Raw genomic sequence first — 17,288 nt, 5'->3', positions numbered from 1 at the left:
GATGGGCGCCAATCTGAGAACCTCTCTGTCCCACTTAGCAAGGTTCTGAAATGGATGGGTAAAAGGGACAGCTCTCTTCTTTTGCACATCAACTGGTATCAAAAGGTCAGAGAAGACATTAGGACCACAGATTGGATTATGCATCAGAGTAGGTCACTACTGAGCTGACTGACCACAAGAATCCCTTGGTATGGCATTCCACAATACCACTGAATATGTTCCTGAATTAGCATACCTCTTCACTACCTGTGTATTTCATCTATTTTTATTTTAATCTGCAAAAAGACTAGATGAAACAAGGATTTAAAATCCCAAGGAAACCTCAAGATTAATCCATCACCTACCAGCAGGCTCACTAGCTATGGCTGCTAACAGGAGCAATCAGAAGGAGCTGCTCAACTATCTGTAGGAAAAATCAGAAGTGAAAGCACTAATGAATAGGGTCCTACCAAATTCAGTGCCATGAAAAACATGTCACGGACCATGAATTCAGATTTCACGGAAGGAGACCAGGTCTTTTGCGTGCTTTTACCCTATACTATACAGATTTCAGCGTTTCTCAAATTGGGGTCCAAAAGGGAGTTGTAAGGGAGTTGCAAAGTTATTTTAGGGAGGTCATGGTATTGCCACCCTTACTTCAGGCAGCTGTTGGCTGGGCACCCAGCTCTGAAGGCAGTGCCCTGCTAGCAGCAGCGCAGAAGTAAGGGTGGCAATACCATACCAGGCCATCCTTACGTCTATACTGCTGCTTGCAACAGCTCTGCCTTTAGAGCTGGGATCCCAGCCAGCAACCGCCACTCTCCAGCTGCCCAGATCTGAAGGCAGCACTGCTGCCAGGAGCAGCACAAAAGTAAGGGCAGCAACACTACAACCCATCCTTCAATAACCTTGTGACCCCCCCCCCACTTCTTTTTGGGTCAGGACCCCTACAATTACAACACTGTGAAATTTTAGATGTACATAACTGAAATCATGACATTTATGATTTTTAAAATCCTATGACCATGAAATTGACCAAAATGGACCATAAATTTGGTAGGGCCCTGCTAATGAGAAGTACCACTCATGCTGCAAGGCAAGAATAGCTTACCTGCTGATATGTGTGCATGCTGCAACAGTCCAAGACTGTTTAGCTTTGGGACCTCCCTAGTCTGATATTGGAGACAGAGACACAGGAGTGAGAATTCTGTGTACACAGTACCCTTAAAGAATTAAAAGTCTACAGGCCAAACTGTATCTTCAAGAATATTTGTGCTCTTTGAGGAACCCTGTCTCCTTATCTGTACTAAAAGGTTTTAGCACACCTAAGGCAAGGTAAAATAAATCACAAACACGACAGCTATCTCTTCCTACTTACATTTTTCCAGTATTTTTTCAGAAAAACTTTGGAAACGGCAGTTCTATGTTGGCCACAGAAAGCCTCCAAGTGCAGAATGAGTTCAAATAACTCAATCAATCCAGTGTGCATTTTAAACCAAGGACACAATTATCCAACAATACAGCAGCAGTGAAGGATTGAAAGATGGCCTAGCATACAGGACACTGGACTGACACTTGAGACCAGAATTCAATTCCCAGTTCCACCACCACACCCTGATGTGCCCTGCCCTGTCTCTCCATTCCTTATCGATGGAATGAAATATCCCTGCCTACCAGGAGTATTGCGAGGATAAAATCCATTAACGATGAGAGGCATCAGGATACTACAGAATTGCAGATCCTGTAAGTATCCACATATTGATAACAGTAAACTGCTCTAACTCTTTTGTATGGCAGAATGAAATAAATTTGCTTTATAGAATTTTATAACATGGCTTGAGATCACTAACTTAAAATGTAGCTCATCTACAACAGATTAAAGGTGTATCCAACAGTTCCAGCTCACCTATATATTTAAAATGTCACTACCTTGAGTATTTCCACCATCCAGGGTTTCCTCTTAGTAGCATTAATCTTCCACTATGTGTTGGTATTGAGTTATTTTAATTTGAACATGGTATGTTTGCATATATGCACTGTAAGGACTTTGGTGTCAGTATACCACAGCATGTTCAAATCGCACCTGGTTCAGCACAATGTTTACAGCGTTATCTGATGCTGTGTTACCAAAAAATATTGTGCTTATTCAATCATGTACTCAACCTGTATGGAATTATTCTTGTTCATGGAAATAAATTCCACAGAGGCAGAAACCAGGCACAACTGGTTTCTCCTAGTTGTATCCTTCCTGCAAAGATTCAAAGCTGAGGCCTCGTACCAAACAGCATGACTGACAACATTGCTTAAAATATCTGCTCTCACCAGAACAAGATGCTAGCATGCTCAGGAACCATGAAGCTATGTTTATTCTTTCCTTTGGAATATTATTCAACATATAAATATTGGAAAAAGGGAGCTAATTGTATATAAACCAAACAATTATTTTATTCATACACTACTCCTTTCAGAGCAATGCTCACTTTCATTCAGTCCCGTATGGATCAACATGCCATTTCCACAGCACTCCTAACTTAAAGGAGAGGAGAGAGAAATCAGCCTGTTCTATGACCATGCTGAGCAATGCTCTTACATCAGACAGAGCTCTCCAAACACTGTTTAATTCCTTTACCTGGATAGGTGCTGGTCTGAGAGCAAACAGCTCATTACGGGCTCCCTTAGTATATCCATTCATGTTAATGAGGATGTGTATCCCATCCTGGTGAATGCGATCTGCTGCCTTTCCATTACATGGTATCTAAAATACAAGAATCAAGAACATACATTACTAATTATTCTTACTTTATCACTGAAAGGCCAAAAGCAAGATTAGAAGTCAGCACACCAACAAGTTTAATATATAGAAAAACTTTAAACAGCACTATATAGTTCAGATTAAATTTATAGCTAGCTCAAGTTTCTCATATCCACTTCCCCCAAATAAAGATGCTATGAGTGACAATAGTCACTCAGTTAACCCTGAAAAAAATACTCTGAGGGCAAGCATGTCCAAGTTCACTCAGACATTTGGTATGATAGCAGGCCCAGAGAGCTAGAGGAGTGAGTATTCACCCATGCTCCAATACATCTGTTAGTCTATAAGGTGCCACAGAACTCTGCCGCTTTTACATATCCAGACTAACACGCTACCCTTCTGATACTTATCAATTATGGAGACTTCTGTTGGTGAGAGAGCTGCTTTCACAGACTCAGACTAAGGTCAGAAGGGACTATCATGATCATCTTGTCTGACCTCCTGCACATTGCAGGCCACAGACTCTCACCCACCCACTCTTATAACAGATCCCTAACCTCTGGCTGTATTACTGAAGTCCTCAAATCATGGTTTAAAGACATGAAGTTACAGAGAATCCACTATTTACACTAGTTTAAATCTGCAAGTGACCCGTGTCCCGTTCTACAAAGGAAAGGGTTTCTGCCCATCTGACTGGGAAAATTCCTTCCTGACCCCACATATGGCAATCAGTTAGACCCACAGCATGTAGGCAAGACCCACCAAACACCTGGGAAAGCATTTTCTGTAGTAACTCAGAGCTCTCCCCATCTAGTGTCCAATCACCAGCTGTTGGAGATATTTGCTGTTAGCAGTCACAGATTGGCTACGTGCCATTGTAGGCTCTCTCACCATACCATCCCCTCCATAAAAATTTACCAAGCTGAGTCTTGAAGCCAGTGAGGATTTCTGCCCCCGTGACTCTCCTTGGAAGGCTATTCCAGAACTTCATTCCTCCAATAGTTAGAAACCTTCACTCAATTTCAAGCCTAAACTTGTTAATGGCTAGTTTATATCCATTTGTTCTTGTGTCCACATTGGCGCTTAAATAACTTCTCTCCCTCCCTGGTATTTATCCCTCTGATGTATTTATAGAGCGCAATCATATCTCCCCTCAGCCTTCGTTTCGTATGGCTAAACAAGCCAAGCTCTTTGGGCCTCCTCTCAAGGTAAGTTTTCCATTCCTCAGAGCATCCTAGTAGCCCTTCTCTGCACCTGTTCCAGTCTGAATTCATCTTAAACATGGGAGACCAGAATTGCACACAGTATTCCAGATGAGGTCTCACCAATACCTTGTATAATGGTACTAACATTTCCCTGTTTCTACTGGAAATATCTTGCCTAATGCATCCTAGGACTGCATTAGCCTTTTTCATGGCCACATCACATTGATCACAGGATGACTATGAGCTGCCAATAAATACACTCAGGTCTGAAGTGAATGGTGTAGCCTGATGTAATGACTTTTCCAATGATGGTCTGAAATGGGAAAGAATCCCATTGGAAAGGATGATGCAGCAACAGGTCCAGGTGGTAGAGTGAGTCATGGCTTTCAACCAACGTATAAAAAAAAAGTTTACTGGAAGCTGTTGGCTGGGTGGTGACAGTGGATGAGAAATTTTCCCTCTGAAACTGAACCTACTCCCTGGGTGGTTCTGCCATCCTCTAATATGTACTGTGCGGGACAAGATCTTTAAGCTGTCTGTGATCATTTCCTTTTTGTCACAATTAGCGTAGATGCCCAATGATCAAGAGGCGGCTCCTGAATCCTATAGCGAGTGGAGAGACTTCAGCAGTTCCACAGAAAAAAACTTGAGACATTCAAAAGGGAAATCTTCAACTGTGTCCTGGACCTCTTGGGGAAACCTGGAGGACTGCAGACATGAATCAGTAGCTGGTCTCAAGGATCACTCCATGAGGAGTAACATGAGCCTGTCTTTCTGCAACTTCCTAGATCAGATCTTGAAGCCAGTGCAGACCCTACGTTTAGACAGGATATGGGCCTTCCCAAGGCAACTGCAATGTCCGTTGCTGAGGGAAAGAGATCTGTTGCACACATGGCAAGGTTTAAAACCTGGGGTTGAACATACCCTGAGCTGAAAGAGAACACTAAACAAGGGAACTAAGGCAGACAAGGAGCTGGCAACCAGGAAACTGGGGGAAAAGGAAATGCCACCCCCAAGATGGGCAGAATGTGAAAGAAAACAGGTTAAAAACAACTACATTGAAATAAAAAGAAATACAAGTAGGGTAAGAACAACGCTGGATTAGCAAAGCTAACCAACAGACACAAGGTTTCATCTCAGGCTACAGGTGGTTGAGAAGGACTAGGACCAGTGGTGGGTCTGATCTTCCCTAGATACCCTCAACTCATAGCACAAGCACACAGAACACAGGCTGCAACTGAAAGTTTCCGATCAAAGGCGCATGAGTGCGCATGTGCTCCTGAAGCAGAGCACCCATAGGGATAACTATTCAAAGAAAAAACAGTTACTCACCAACCCAACTAAAACCAAAACCAGAACTACAAACCAAACAAACTATCTATAGAGCTAGAGAAACGTGGAGAACTTGCAGAGCAAGATGCCATAGTTCCAACAACCGTCGGGCAGTAAGAAGGAACTGAGGGGGCCCCAGGTTGGCTGAGGTATATATTGAGTGCCGTGCAGGCGCCACTCCAGGAGGCTCCACAGCCGACCCGATGGATGCTGCTAGGGGAAAAGTTTCCAACGGTCATGCACACAGCGCACGCAAACCTAATTGGAATCGATATGAGCAAACACTCAAAGAAGAATCACTAGTTAATATGGTAAGCAACTAGTCTTTTCTGCCATGGTGGCATCTCAGGAGGTGGAGGCTCAGTTTCATTTGGTCTGCCCCCTCTGTCAGGTATTCTGCCCATTAATACCTTATTAATGGCAAACACAGTCTTTTCTTGGATAGACCCACTGCTTATCCTCAATCTTTGACAATCTTGCTGAGCTGCCAAGAGGTGAGCAATGGAAATAGTGCAGTTGGTAGTTAAGAAGGCACGTTTGGGTTGGTAGACTTTAGCCAGTTTCTCTGTTTGACTCTTAGCTCTAGCTGACCAGCCAAAGGACTGCACAGTTACATCCAAACGTTTCACTAACAGTTTTGTCCAAACTTCATATTCATTGGCTATGGCTTGGTTAATTGTTTCAATTTTTTCCCAATAAGCTGGTCCCAATGGTTTCTTCAGTAAAGGTTTTCTAACATGGCCAAGTGAAACCTTTGCTAAGGTTTCTTTTAGTTTTTTTCCCCTGATTCCACTGAACAACTGGAACACAGTTATGTTGGCCAGAGTCTTGGACACACCTAATGCAATACAACTGCCTTTTAGCTCCTGAAAGACCTCGCTAACACCTCCTTCTTGTGCTTTTTTCGGATGGGCATTCACACACAGCATTTTGGCAGCTTCCAGTTCTGAGATGAGGTATGTGAGCAGCAGGAGGCAATTCTTCTAATTAAGAAGGCGTTTTGTCACATCTCCTGATGTTAATGATGCATATGGACAGTTCACTTCTCCCAGTAGCCCACTCACTTCAAGTTGGAACTCTTTTGCTTCACTTGGATTGTTAGTAGCTTGCACATTTTCTTCTAGTTTACAATATAGCCTTAACTCAGATACCAGCCAAGTAGCAAGTTTGGTAAATTCAGGGGAACTGGCTCCACCAGAGACTGCTTGAGTCAGTGCTTCATCTTCTAACCATGGACCTTTGTAACTTAGATCCTCCAACGACTCCAGGATGTCGCTCTCCATGAGCTCGAACTCCATCCTCTGCCCTGGCACCCACCAGCCTGTTTCTTTGCAAAGGATAAAGCTGGCACTCTGCACAAGCAGTTACCGAGCAGACTGCCGGGTTGACATGTCAGAGCGAGATGGGAGGGGAGGGGAGCAGGCCCCCAGCCTGACCTCTCACCCGGCACCGGGAGCTGCCTGAGTCATTGCTCGCCATCCCATATCTGCATAATGATGCAGTCCCACCATTCAGTACTTGTTTCCTGGGCTTAGAAATGGAGCTCAGCTGTGTCAAGGTGATGTGAAACAGTCATCAGCAACTGTGAATTGCTCTGCTCTACATCTTCCAGCAGGGCTGCTTGCATGGCATCAGTGTGGCGGCTCTTGTATCAGCTATGTAAATACTGCAGGAGAAGGTGCGAGGTGTTTGTAATGCTCACAACAACAGTGTACAGCTGAACGGGGTCCACGCTAGGTATTAAATGTTCAGTTCTGAGAGAAATACTCAGCAGGCAGTGCTTTCCAAATTGTTCCTGAAGTTCAGCAGCTTTGGGAACACATTTTGCAAGTGCAAGTATGCAGAGGATCTCTTGAAGAACAGCATTTCTATTGCTGTCAGTTTAGCAGATACACCATTTTTATTCAAGACCCAGATTCTAAGTGGCACATCAGTTGCATATTGCATGGTCCAAGGGGATGAATTTAAGCTATCCCCTGCTGCTGTACAGCTGCCAGGCCAGTCCCAGCTCCAATGTGTATTAGAGGATTTGCAGGACTACTCTAATTTACAGCCATCCTTGGACCCCAGGGAGTGCTTCTGCATCTGAGGATCATTTAAGATGTAGTAAAACCTTTGCCACATACCTTCGATCCAAGAGGTGATGGAGGTAGAAGCTGCTCCAGTGACTAAATCTCTGTTATTCCACTATGCAGGGGGAATCTTTCACCAACTTGCTAAGCCATGCTATGCTTTATATTGTTTGAGTAGCATACAACAGCCTTAAATGTACCCAAGAATCAAGCCCAAAATATTCAACCACTGTAGCAAGTCTCCTCGACCAACTTAGGCTATGTGCATGACTATCGTTTTAATCCACAACCAGCACTCACATTAATAAAATTCCAATAGTCACACTTAAAGTTCACACAATGCCCATCGATTCCCTCCATAACGATGAAACTGCTGACATACACTACCACAAAAGAATTCTGAAGATCACTCTTACCATTACCTGGGAGCATAATTTGTGCTCCAAGAAATTCACTGTGACCAGGATCCTTAACCATAGGTTGAGAACTCCATTTCTGAAAAACATGCTGCAAATTCAAAAGAATGAAAGCTCACCTGGGAGAGGTCAATGAAATGATTTGCTTCTGCCATCACCTTTACACGGAAGTTTGTCCCATCATCAGGGCTGAGGGCATAACAGAACACCTGGGATATACAGCACCACAAGTTAATATAAATACTTGAAATTAGTCTATTGACTAAAATTTCATCATAAATGCTATGTAATTACTCTACATTATCCTCATTAAAAAGAGGAAATTGTTTAGGACTAAGTTTAATTTTATTTTACACAAACATTAGCCAGCTATTTTGTAAGTGCTTTGAACACGAAAAATCCTAAATAAGGGTTATGAAAATTGCATATAAGCAGCTTAAGAGTTTGTTGGAAGTGTAACAATTTCACAAGTGGTCTCACTTTTAGATTGATAATACATTCAGCCCATTTTTCTTTATTGACTCTCCAGCCAAACTGGGTAAGTTCTGGAAAAAGCAGTATGCAACTCTCCAGTTAAAAGTGTGAAATGGATCCAGTGTCAAAAGCAAAGGGTGACAAGGTATGTAAACATTTTCACCTTCAGTAAATCTAATATTTACTGGTCACTGATTCAAACAGTCAACCTGCATGAACCCAATTAGTCTAATGCAGCAGTTCTTAAACTATGGAGGTGTGAGCTGTGTTTTTCTTTTGTGAAGAGCGGTGGCTGTCAGCCCAAGGTGGCTGGGGCTCGTGTGTAAGGGCTGTGCACATCCAGGAAGTGGGGATAACACCTGAGCTTAGGCACTCCTCCCCCCTGGCTGGAGGTAGCAGGACGCCCTCAAAATCTCTCAGCTGAAGGTGGCAGGATGCCAGCCCTGCAGCGGCAGTGCAGAAGTAAGGGTAGCAACTGGATGCTAAGTATCCTGTTGACTCCTTTACACTGCTATGTTGCTGCTGGCGCAGTGCTGCTTTCAGAGCGGGGCGCTCAGCCAGCAGCCACAGCTCTGCCTTCAGAGCTGGGTGGCGATATATGTACTTGGGGGTGGGAAGCCATAAATGACTACAGACAGACACAAACAAGTGGGGCTCAATCAAATCAGTTTGAGAACCACTGGTTTAGAGGGCAAGGTGCTGACTTCAGCATGAAATAGTGGATTCAAGTTCTGTTTGGGATTTATCTTTTCATTGGTAGATAGTGAAACAACATCCTCACTCCAGAACAAGTTAAGATGTATCGCTGCCACACTCTGCTTAGAAGCCAACATAGGTATTTACTGACTTCTTGCCACCATTAATGCTTGTACCAGAGATTTAAAAAAAAAAAAAAAGTTAACTTGTTAAAATTTCTAAATGTAGTGCTTTAACTAAGCAGCTCTTTCATGAAGATAACAGGGTATCAGTCTGATATAAATTTGCTATTTTTATATCTGTCAGCTAATCTGAAAGTAGTAGTAACTTTTTGTGTTTCTTTATCAGGAAGATAATGTATCTGAACATCACAAGCGTCACCATAAGAGAGGCAAAGAGAAAGGGACTTAGGGAACAAGTTTTCAAAGTATATATGAAGGTTTAGGTTAATTAAGTCAGCTGTCAGTGTTTTGAACTCAAAGGGATGTTGTGACCTGGGGAAGTGTCAGTCTGTTCTGACTGATCTAGTAAATAAAGCGTCTTTGCGAATAAAACCAACATTTAAGTATTTTGGCTTTAAGTAAAAATCTCACAATACTTTACAAAGGTAGGAAGTATCCTTATTTTGCTAGAGACATTAAGTTACGTGCTCAGTCACACACTGAACTTGTGACATAGTTGGGAACGGAACTCAGATTTGAGCTTCAGTCCACTTTAGCCACTAAGTGGTACTGTTTCCTTCATACTAGTCTAGTTTACTCTAAGTATTAATGTAGGAAATGGAGGTTCCTGTTCCAGGAAGAAGGATTGGTAGGAAAAGATGGGATCCACCTAACGAAGAGCATCTTTGCAGGCAGGCTTGCTAACCTAGTGAGGAGGGCTTTAAACTAGGTTTGCTGGGGGATGGAGACCTAACCCCTGAGGCAAGTGGGGAAGTGAGATACCAGGAAGAAACACAAGAAGGATGCAACAGGGCAGGCCTCCCAATTCATACTGACCAAGTAGGGCAATTGGCTAGTTATCTTAGGTGCTTGTACATGAACGCAATTGGAAGTCCTGGCACAGTAAAGGAACTATGATGTGATTGGTTTCAGAGTAGCAGCTCTGTTAGTCTGTATCCACAAAAAGAAAAGGAGTACTTGTGGCACCTTAGAGACTAACAAATTTATTTGAGCATAAGCTTTCGTGAGCTACACCTCACTTCATCGGATGCATATAGCGGAAAATACAGTGGGGAGATTTATATACACAGAGAACATGCAACAATGGGTGTTACCATACACACTGTAACGAGAGTGACCAGGTAAGGTGAGCTATTACCAGCAGGAGAGTGGGGGAGAAAAATGTTTTGTAGTGATAATCAAGGTGAGCCATTTCCAGCTGTCGACAAGAACGTCTGAGGAAGGGTGGGAGGGAGTGTGGGGAAGAGAAATAAACATTGGGAAATAGCAGTTGACAGGAACATCTGAGGAACAATGGGGGGGGGGGGGAATAAACATGCGGAACAGATGGACATCATACCAAAAGGACTGAAGGTAAAAAATCCATTACAATCTACATACCACACAGACTATGCTGACAGCTTGTGCCACACGCTCTCAAAGAAACTGCGCAATCACCTAATCAACATCCTCTACAGCAAACAGGGAAAGATTAAGAATGAGCTCTCAAAAATGGATACTCTCATAAAAAAACAACCTTCCACACAAACTTCCTCATGGCTGGGCTCTACTAAAACTAGACAAGCCATTTACAACACACACTTTGCTTCTCTACAAAAGAAAAAGGACACTAAACTTTCTAAACTACTACATGCCACAAGGGGCTACAGCAATGGTTCCCTCAACCCACCCAGCAATATTGTTAACCTATCCAACTATACTCTCAGCCCAGCAGAAGCAGCTGTCCTATCTCGGGGCCTCTCCTTCTGCCCCTCCACCCCCACGAACATGATACAGTTCTGTGGTGACCTAGAATCCTATTTTCGACATCTCCGACTCAAGGAATATTTCCAACATACTAATCCACAGAGACCTTCCTACCAACACTACAAAAAGAAGGATTCTAGGTGGACTCCTCCTGAAGGTCGAAACAGCAGACTGGACTTCTACATAGAGTGCTTCCGCTGACGTTCATGGGCTGAAATTGTGGAAAAGCAGCATCACTTGCCCCACAACCTCAGCCGTGAGGAACACAATGCCATCCACAGCCTCAGAAACAACTCTGACATCATAATTAAAAAGGCTGACAAAGGAGGTGCTGTTGTCATCATGAATAGGTCGGAATATGAACAAGAGGCTGCTCGGCCGCTCTCCAACACCACTTTCTACAAGCCATTACCCTCTGATCCCACCGAGAGTTACCAAAAGAAACTACAGCATTTGCTCAAGAAACTCCCTGAAAAAGCACAAGATCAAATCTGCACAGACACACCCCTGGAACCCCGACCTGGGATATTCTATCTACTACCCAAGATCCATAAACCTGGAAATCCTGGCCGCCCCATCGTCTCAGGCATTGGCACCCTGACAGCAGGATTGTCTGGCTATGTAGAATCCCTCCTCAGGCCCTATGCTACCAGCACTCCCAGCTACCTTCGAGACACCACTGACTTCCTGAGGAAACTACAATCCATCAGTGATCTTCCTGATAACACCATCCTGGCCACTATGGATGTAGAAGCCCTCTACACCAACATTCCACACAAAGATGGACTACAAGCCGTCAAGAACACTATCCCCGATAATGTTACGGCTAACCTGGTGGCTGAACTTTGTGACTTTGTCCTTACCCATAACTATTTTACATTTGGGGACAATGTATACCTTCAGATCAGAGTAACAGCCGTGTTAGTCTGTATTCGCAAAAAGAAAAGGAGTACTTGTGGCACCTTAGAGACTAACCAATTTATTTGAGCATGAGCTTTCGTGAGCTACAGCTCACTTCATCGGATGCATGCCGTGGAAACTGTAGCAGACTTTATATATACACAGAGAATATGAAAAAATACCTCCTCCCACCCCACTGTCCAGCTGGTAATAGCTTATCTAAAGTGATCACCAGGTGGGCCATTTCCAGCACAAATCCAGGTTTTCTCACCCTCCACCCCCCCCCCCCCCCCCACAGATTCACTCTCCTGCTGGTGATTGTGTAAAGAGTTGTCACTTTGGATGGGCTATCACCAGCAGGAGAGTGAATCTGGGGGGGGGGGGGGGGGGAGGGGTGGAGGGTGAGAAAACCTGGATTTGTGCTGGAAATGGCCCACCTTGATTATCATACACTGTAAGGAGAGTGGTCACTTTAGATAAGCTATTACCAGCAGGAGAGTGGGGTGGGAGGAGGTATTTTTTCATGCTGTGTGTGTGTGTATATATATAATAAGATCTTCTACACTTTCCACAGTATGCATCCGATGAAGTATGCATCCAATCACGAAAGCTTATGCTCAAATAAATTGGTTAGTCTCTAAGGTGCCACAAGTACTCCTTTTCTTTTTAAGGTGCCACAAGTACTCCTTTTCTTTTTATGATGTGATTGAAATAACAGGGACTTGGTGGGGTAACTCACATGACTGGAGCACGGTCATGAATGGGTATGAACTGTTCTGGAAGGACAGGTGGGGGAGAAAAGGTGGAGGAGTTGCACTGTATGTAAGAGAGCGGTATGATTGCTCAGAGCTCAAGTATGAAACCAGAGAAAAGCCTGTTGAGAGTCTTTGGGTTAAGTTTAGAGGTGAGAGCAACAAGGGTAATGTCATGTTGGGTGTCTGCTATAGACAATCAGATCAGGAAGATGAGGTAGATGAGGCTATCTTCTGATAAGTAACAGAAGTTTCCAGATTGCAGGCCCTGGTTCTCATGGGGGACTTCAATCACCCTGACATCGGCTGGGAAAGCAATACAGCAGTGCACGGACAATCCAGGAAGTTTTTGGAGGGTGTTGGGGACAACTTCCTGGTGCAAGTGCTAGAGGAATCAGCTAGGGGCCCTGCTCCTCTTGACCTGCTGCTCACAAACAGGAAAGAATTGGTAGGGGAAGTAGAAGTGGGCGGCAACATGGGCAGCATTGACCATGAGATGGTCGAGTTCAGGATCCTGACAAAAGGAAGAAAGGAGAGCTGCAGATTACGGACTCTGGATTTCAGAAAAGCAGACTTTGACTTCCTCAGGGAACTGATGGACAGGATCCCCTGGGAGGATAATATGTGGGAGAAAGGAGTCAAGGAGAGCTGGCTGTATTTTAAAGAAGCCTTTTTGAGGGAGCAGGAACAAACCATCCCGATGCGCAGAAATAATAGCAAATATGGCAGGCGACCAGCCTGGCTTAGAGAAATCTTCAGTGAGCTTAAACACAAAAAGGAAGCTTACAAGAAGTGGAAACTTGGACAGATGACTAGGGAGGAGTAAAAAAATATTGCTTGAGCATGCAGGGGTGTAATCAGGAAGGCCAAAGCACAACTGGAGTTGCAACTAGCAAAGGATGTGAAGGGTAACAAGAAGGGTTTTGACAGGTGGTCAGGGAAAGTGGCAGGACCATTACCGAATGGGGGAGACAACCTAGTGACAGATGTGGAAAAAGCTGAAGTACTCAATGCTTTTTTTTGCCTCGGTCATCACAGACAAGGTCAGTTCCCAGACTGCTGCACTGGGCAGCACAGTATGAGGAGGTGGTGAACAGCCCTCAGTGGTGAAAGAACAGGTTAAGGACTATTTAGAAAAGCTGGACATGCACAATGCCATGGGGCCAGATGTGATTGCAGAGCCATTGGCCATTATCTTTGAAAACTTGTGGTGATCAGGGGAGGTCCTGGACGATTGAAAAAAGGCAAATATAGTGCCCATCTTTTAAAAAAGGGAAGAAGGCGAATGGGGGGCGGGAGGGGGAGGGGACCACGGACTACAGATCGGTCAGCCTCACCTCAGTCCTGGAAAAATCACGGAGCTGGTCCTCAAGGAATCCATTTTGAAGCACTCGGAGGAGAGGAAGGTGATCAGGAACAGTCAACATGGATTCACCAAGGGCAAGTCATGTCTGACCAACCTGATTGCCTTCTATGATATGAGAACAGGCTCTGTGGATATGGGGAAAACAGTGGACATGATATACCTTGACTTTAGCAAAGGTTTTGATACGGTCTCCAACAGCATTCTTGCCAGCAAGTTAAAGTATGGATTGAATGCATGGACTATAAGGTGGATAGGAAGCTGGCTAAATCGTTCGGCTAAATGGACAGTGATCAACAGCTCAATGTCTAATTGGCAGCCGGTATCAAGCAGAGTGCCCCAGGGATTGGTCCTGGGGCCGCTTTTGTTCAACATCTTCATTAATGATCTGGATGATGGGATGGATTGCACCCTCAGCAAGTTCATGGATGACATTAAGATGGGGGGAGAGGTAGATATCCTGGAGGGTAGGGACAAACCTAGACAAATCAGAGGATTGGGCCAAAAGAAATATGATGAGGTTCAACAAGGACAAGTGCGGAGTCCTGCACTTAGGATGGAAGAATCCCATGCACTGCTACAGGCTGGGAACCGACGGGCTAAGCGGCAGTTCTGCAGAAAAGGACCTGCGGATTACAGTGGACAAGAAGTTAACAGTTTGAGTTAACAGTGTGCCCTGTTGCCAAGAAGGCTAACAGCATATTGGGCTGCATTAGTAGGAGCATTGCCAGCAGATCGAAGGAAGTGATTATTCCCCTGTATTCAGCATGGTGAACCCACATTTGGAGTATTGGTTCCAGTTTTGGACCCCCCACTACAGAAAGGATGTGGACAAATTGGAGAGAGTCCAACGGAGGGCAACAAAAATGATTGGGGGGTTGGGACACATGACTTATGAGAAGAGGCTGAGGGAACTGGGGTTAGTCAGTCTGCTGAAGAGAAAAGTGACGGGGGATTTGATAGCAGCCTTCAACTATCTGAAGCGGGCTTCCAAAGAGGATGGCTCTAGACTGTTCTCAATAGTAGCAGATGACAGAACAAGGAGTAATGGTCTCAAGTTGCAGTGGGGGAGGTTTAGGTTGGATATTAGGAAAAACCTTTTCACTAAGAGGGTGGTGAAGCACTGGAATGCTTTACCTAAGGAGGTGGTGGAATCTCCATCCTTAGAGATTTTTTAAGGCCCAGCTTGACAAAGCCCTGGCTGGAATGATTTAGTTGGGGTTGGTCCTGCTTTGAGCAGGGGGTTGGACTAGATGACCTCCTGAGGTCTCTTCCAACCCTAATCTTCTATGATTCTAGGTTACTTACCTGTAACTGAAGGTTCTTAGAGATGTGTGGTCCCTATCACCTTCATGTGGAATATCATGCATGCGCACCACATGCCTGAGTCCAGAGAATTTTATTAAGCAGTACCCATTGGTCTGCTAATGCGCGGTTCTTCTCATGCTCCAAAATGAGGTTATAAAGGGTGATGTAGACAGACATCTTTCCAGTTCCTTCTCTTACGCAAATACAGGTATAATCCAGCACCAGAGAGAATGGAAGGTGGGTAGTGGAATACAGATAGGACCAGAGATCTTGACCCCTTGATCTCTCGGCTATGGAAAGAAATGGTTAAGGTGTCTAATAGTTTTTGTTCTTGGTAGATAAAAGGCCAGTACTGTGACGCAGCAGGGAGGGGGGAGTGTTGACCTGGGAATGTGGTAGGTGAGTTTCACTGGGGATGGGACACCTAAGAGCCTGTAACCTGAGCCAGGAGGGGGAGGTAACACCTCTGCCTGGGGAACTGGACAAAGGCAGCAGTAGAGAGCCTGCTGGGGGGGGGCTTTGGTTTCAGTTTGGTGCTGGGTGGTGGAATGCAGGGAACCCCAGGGCTGGGGTCTAAGCTCCCTGCCCCCCAGAAGGACTTGACTGAGGGGTCCTGGTTGTACCCACAAGCTCTGTTTTAGACTGTGTTCCTATTGTCCAATAAATCTTCCGTTTTACTGGCTGGCTGAGTCTCACAGTGAATCCCAGGAAGAGGGGTGCAGGCCCCGGACTCCCCCACACTCCGTGACAACTGGTGTTAGCGGTGGGATGTACTGCACCCCGTGAATGGCACTTCCTGAAGTAAGTGACTGGGGAACAGTAAAACGAAGGGGGATTGACGGGGACCAGGCGTACTGAAGATACAGAGAGAGACGGTTTCAGGGGGCAGTTAACCCCTGGGAGTGTGTGACCAGAGAGAAAGACTTTTGCAGTAACAGGGTCCCCCGGGGGATTGCAGCGAGCAGCCCTAGGGGCGGAGGAGTCTGCAGCTCGACCCTGGCAAAGAGGTGGTGACCTCAAGAAAGAGGAGGACTGGCACCCTAGGGATTCTTCCTGGAAACCGTGGAAAGCTGCACAGGCCTGCGAGTGGCCAGCAGGGAGATGTACGCTAAAAGCCTTAAGCCGTGACCTGGTGGAGCTGTGCAGGCAGAGGGGGCTGCGCACTGGAAGGTCCACCAAGGAACAGCTGATTGCCCAGTAGGAGAAGGATCGCTTGGAAGACCCGATTCCTGTCCCTGAGGAAAGCCGCCCGGTGGACGCAGCGTGGGCCCTGGGGCCTGACTGGGCTGGGAGGGGTCAGACTGCTGCCGAGGACATCCCGAGACCCTTCCTACCTATGCCTAGGGGAGGGGTTGGGGGAAGCCCAGCGAATACCGAGGGCACCCTGACCCCGGCAGCCAGCAGGGGATCCTCCCGGCGGAGCTCCCCATCCTTGGAGTGGAGGCAGCTGGAATGGGAGAGGGAGATGAAAATGAGGGAGCTGGAGGATCATGAAAAGCAGCATCAGCATGAGCGGGAGGAGAAGGACAGGCAACGTCAGCATGAGAAGAAGGAGGAGGAGGAGAAACAGAAGCAGCATGAAGAGAAGCAGAGACAGCATGAACTGGAGCTCGTCAGGCTGAGAAGCAGTGGGACCCAGGCTGCGGTGAGTGAGGGGGGACCCAAGACTGTGAGGAGCTTTGATAAGTGCTTCCTGGCCCAGCGTAAGGAGGGGGAGGACATAGATAGCTTCCTGACGGCCTTTGAGAATGACTGCGAGATGCACAGGGTTGACCCGGCAGACAGGCTCCAGTTTCTCACCCCCTTACTGGACCCCAAAGCCGTGGAGGTGTACAGCTGAATGAAAGGGGCGGAGGCAAGGGACTATGAACTGTTCAAAAAGGCCCTGCTCCATGAGTTTGGGCTGACCCCCGAGATGTACCGGAAAAGGTTCCTGAGTCAGCATAAAACACCCGAGGTCACATACCTACAACTGGTCAACCGAATGCAGGGATATGCCCGCAAGTGGACAGCTGGGGCCCAAGATAAAGAGGACCTGCTTGACCTAATTGTACTGGAGCAACTGTATGAACAGTGCCCTTCCGACCTGATGCTATGGTTGGTGGACAAAA

The 17,288-nt window shown here is 45.7% G+C and overlaps 2 protein-coding genes across 3 annotated transcripts in view; both read right to left on the bottom strand.

The window, feature by feature from the left end:
* OGT (O-linked N-acetylglucosamine (GlcNAc) transferase) overlaps positions 1–17,288 on the bottom strand; it is a 77,322-nt gene that overhangs the window by 21,217 nt on the left and 38,817 nt on the right. For both annotated transcript variants that reach the window (XM_084639999.1, XM_084640000.1), the window contains exons 14-15: positions 7,876–7,965; positions 2,609–2,734 (exon numbers count right to left, since the gene is read on the bottom strand). In XM_084639999.1, coding sequence (XP_084496125.1) covers positions 2,609–2,734; positions 7,876–7,965 — 216 coding nt within the window. The remainder of the gene's footprint in view (positions 1–2,608; positions 2,735–7,875; positions 7,966–17,288) is intronic.
* Positions 5,568–6,566, bottom strand: LOC311525764 (protein FAM98A-like; the record flags this gene model as incomplete). The annotated part of the gene is given in 2 exon segments (XM_084638104.1): positions 5,568–6,251; positions 6,255–6,566. Coding segments are annotated over 2 exon segments (996 nt in total).

This window comes from Lepidochelys olivacea (assembly GCF_965140295.1).
Source record: "Lepidochelys olivacea isolate rLepOli2 genome assembly, chromosome: 9".
Classification (NCBI taxonomy): Eukaryota; Metazoa; Chordata; order Testudines; family Cheloniidae; genus Lepidochelys; species Lepidochelys olivacea.
Note: the sequence above shows the minus strand (reverse complement) of the source record. Positions and strands in the feature narration are given on the sequence as shown.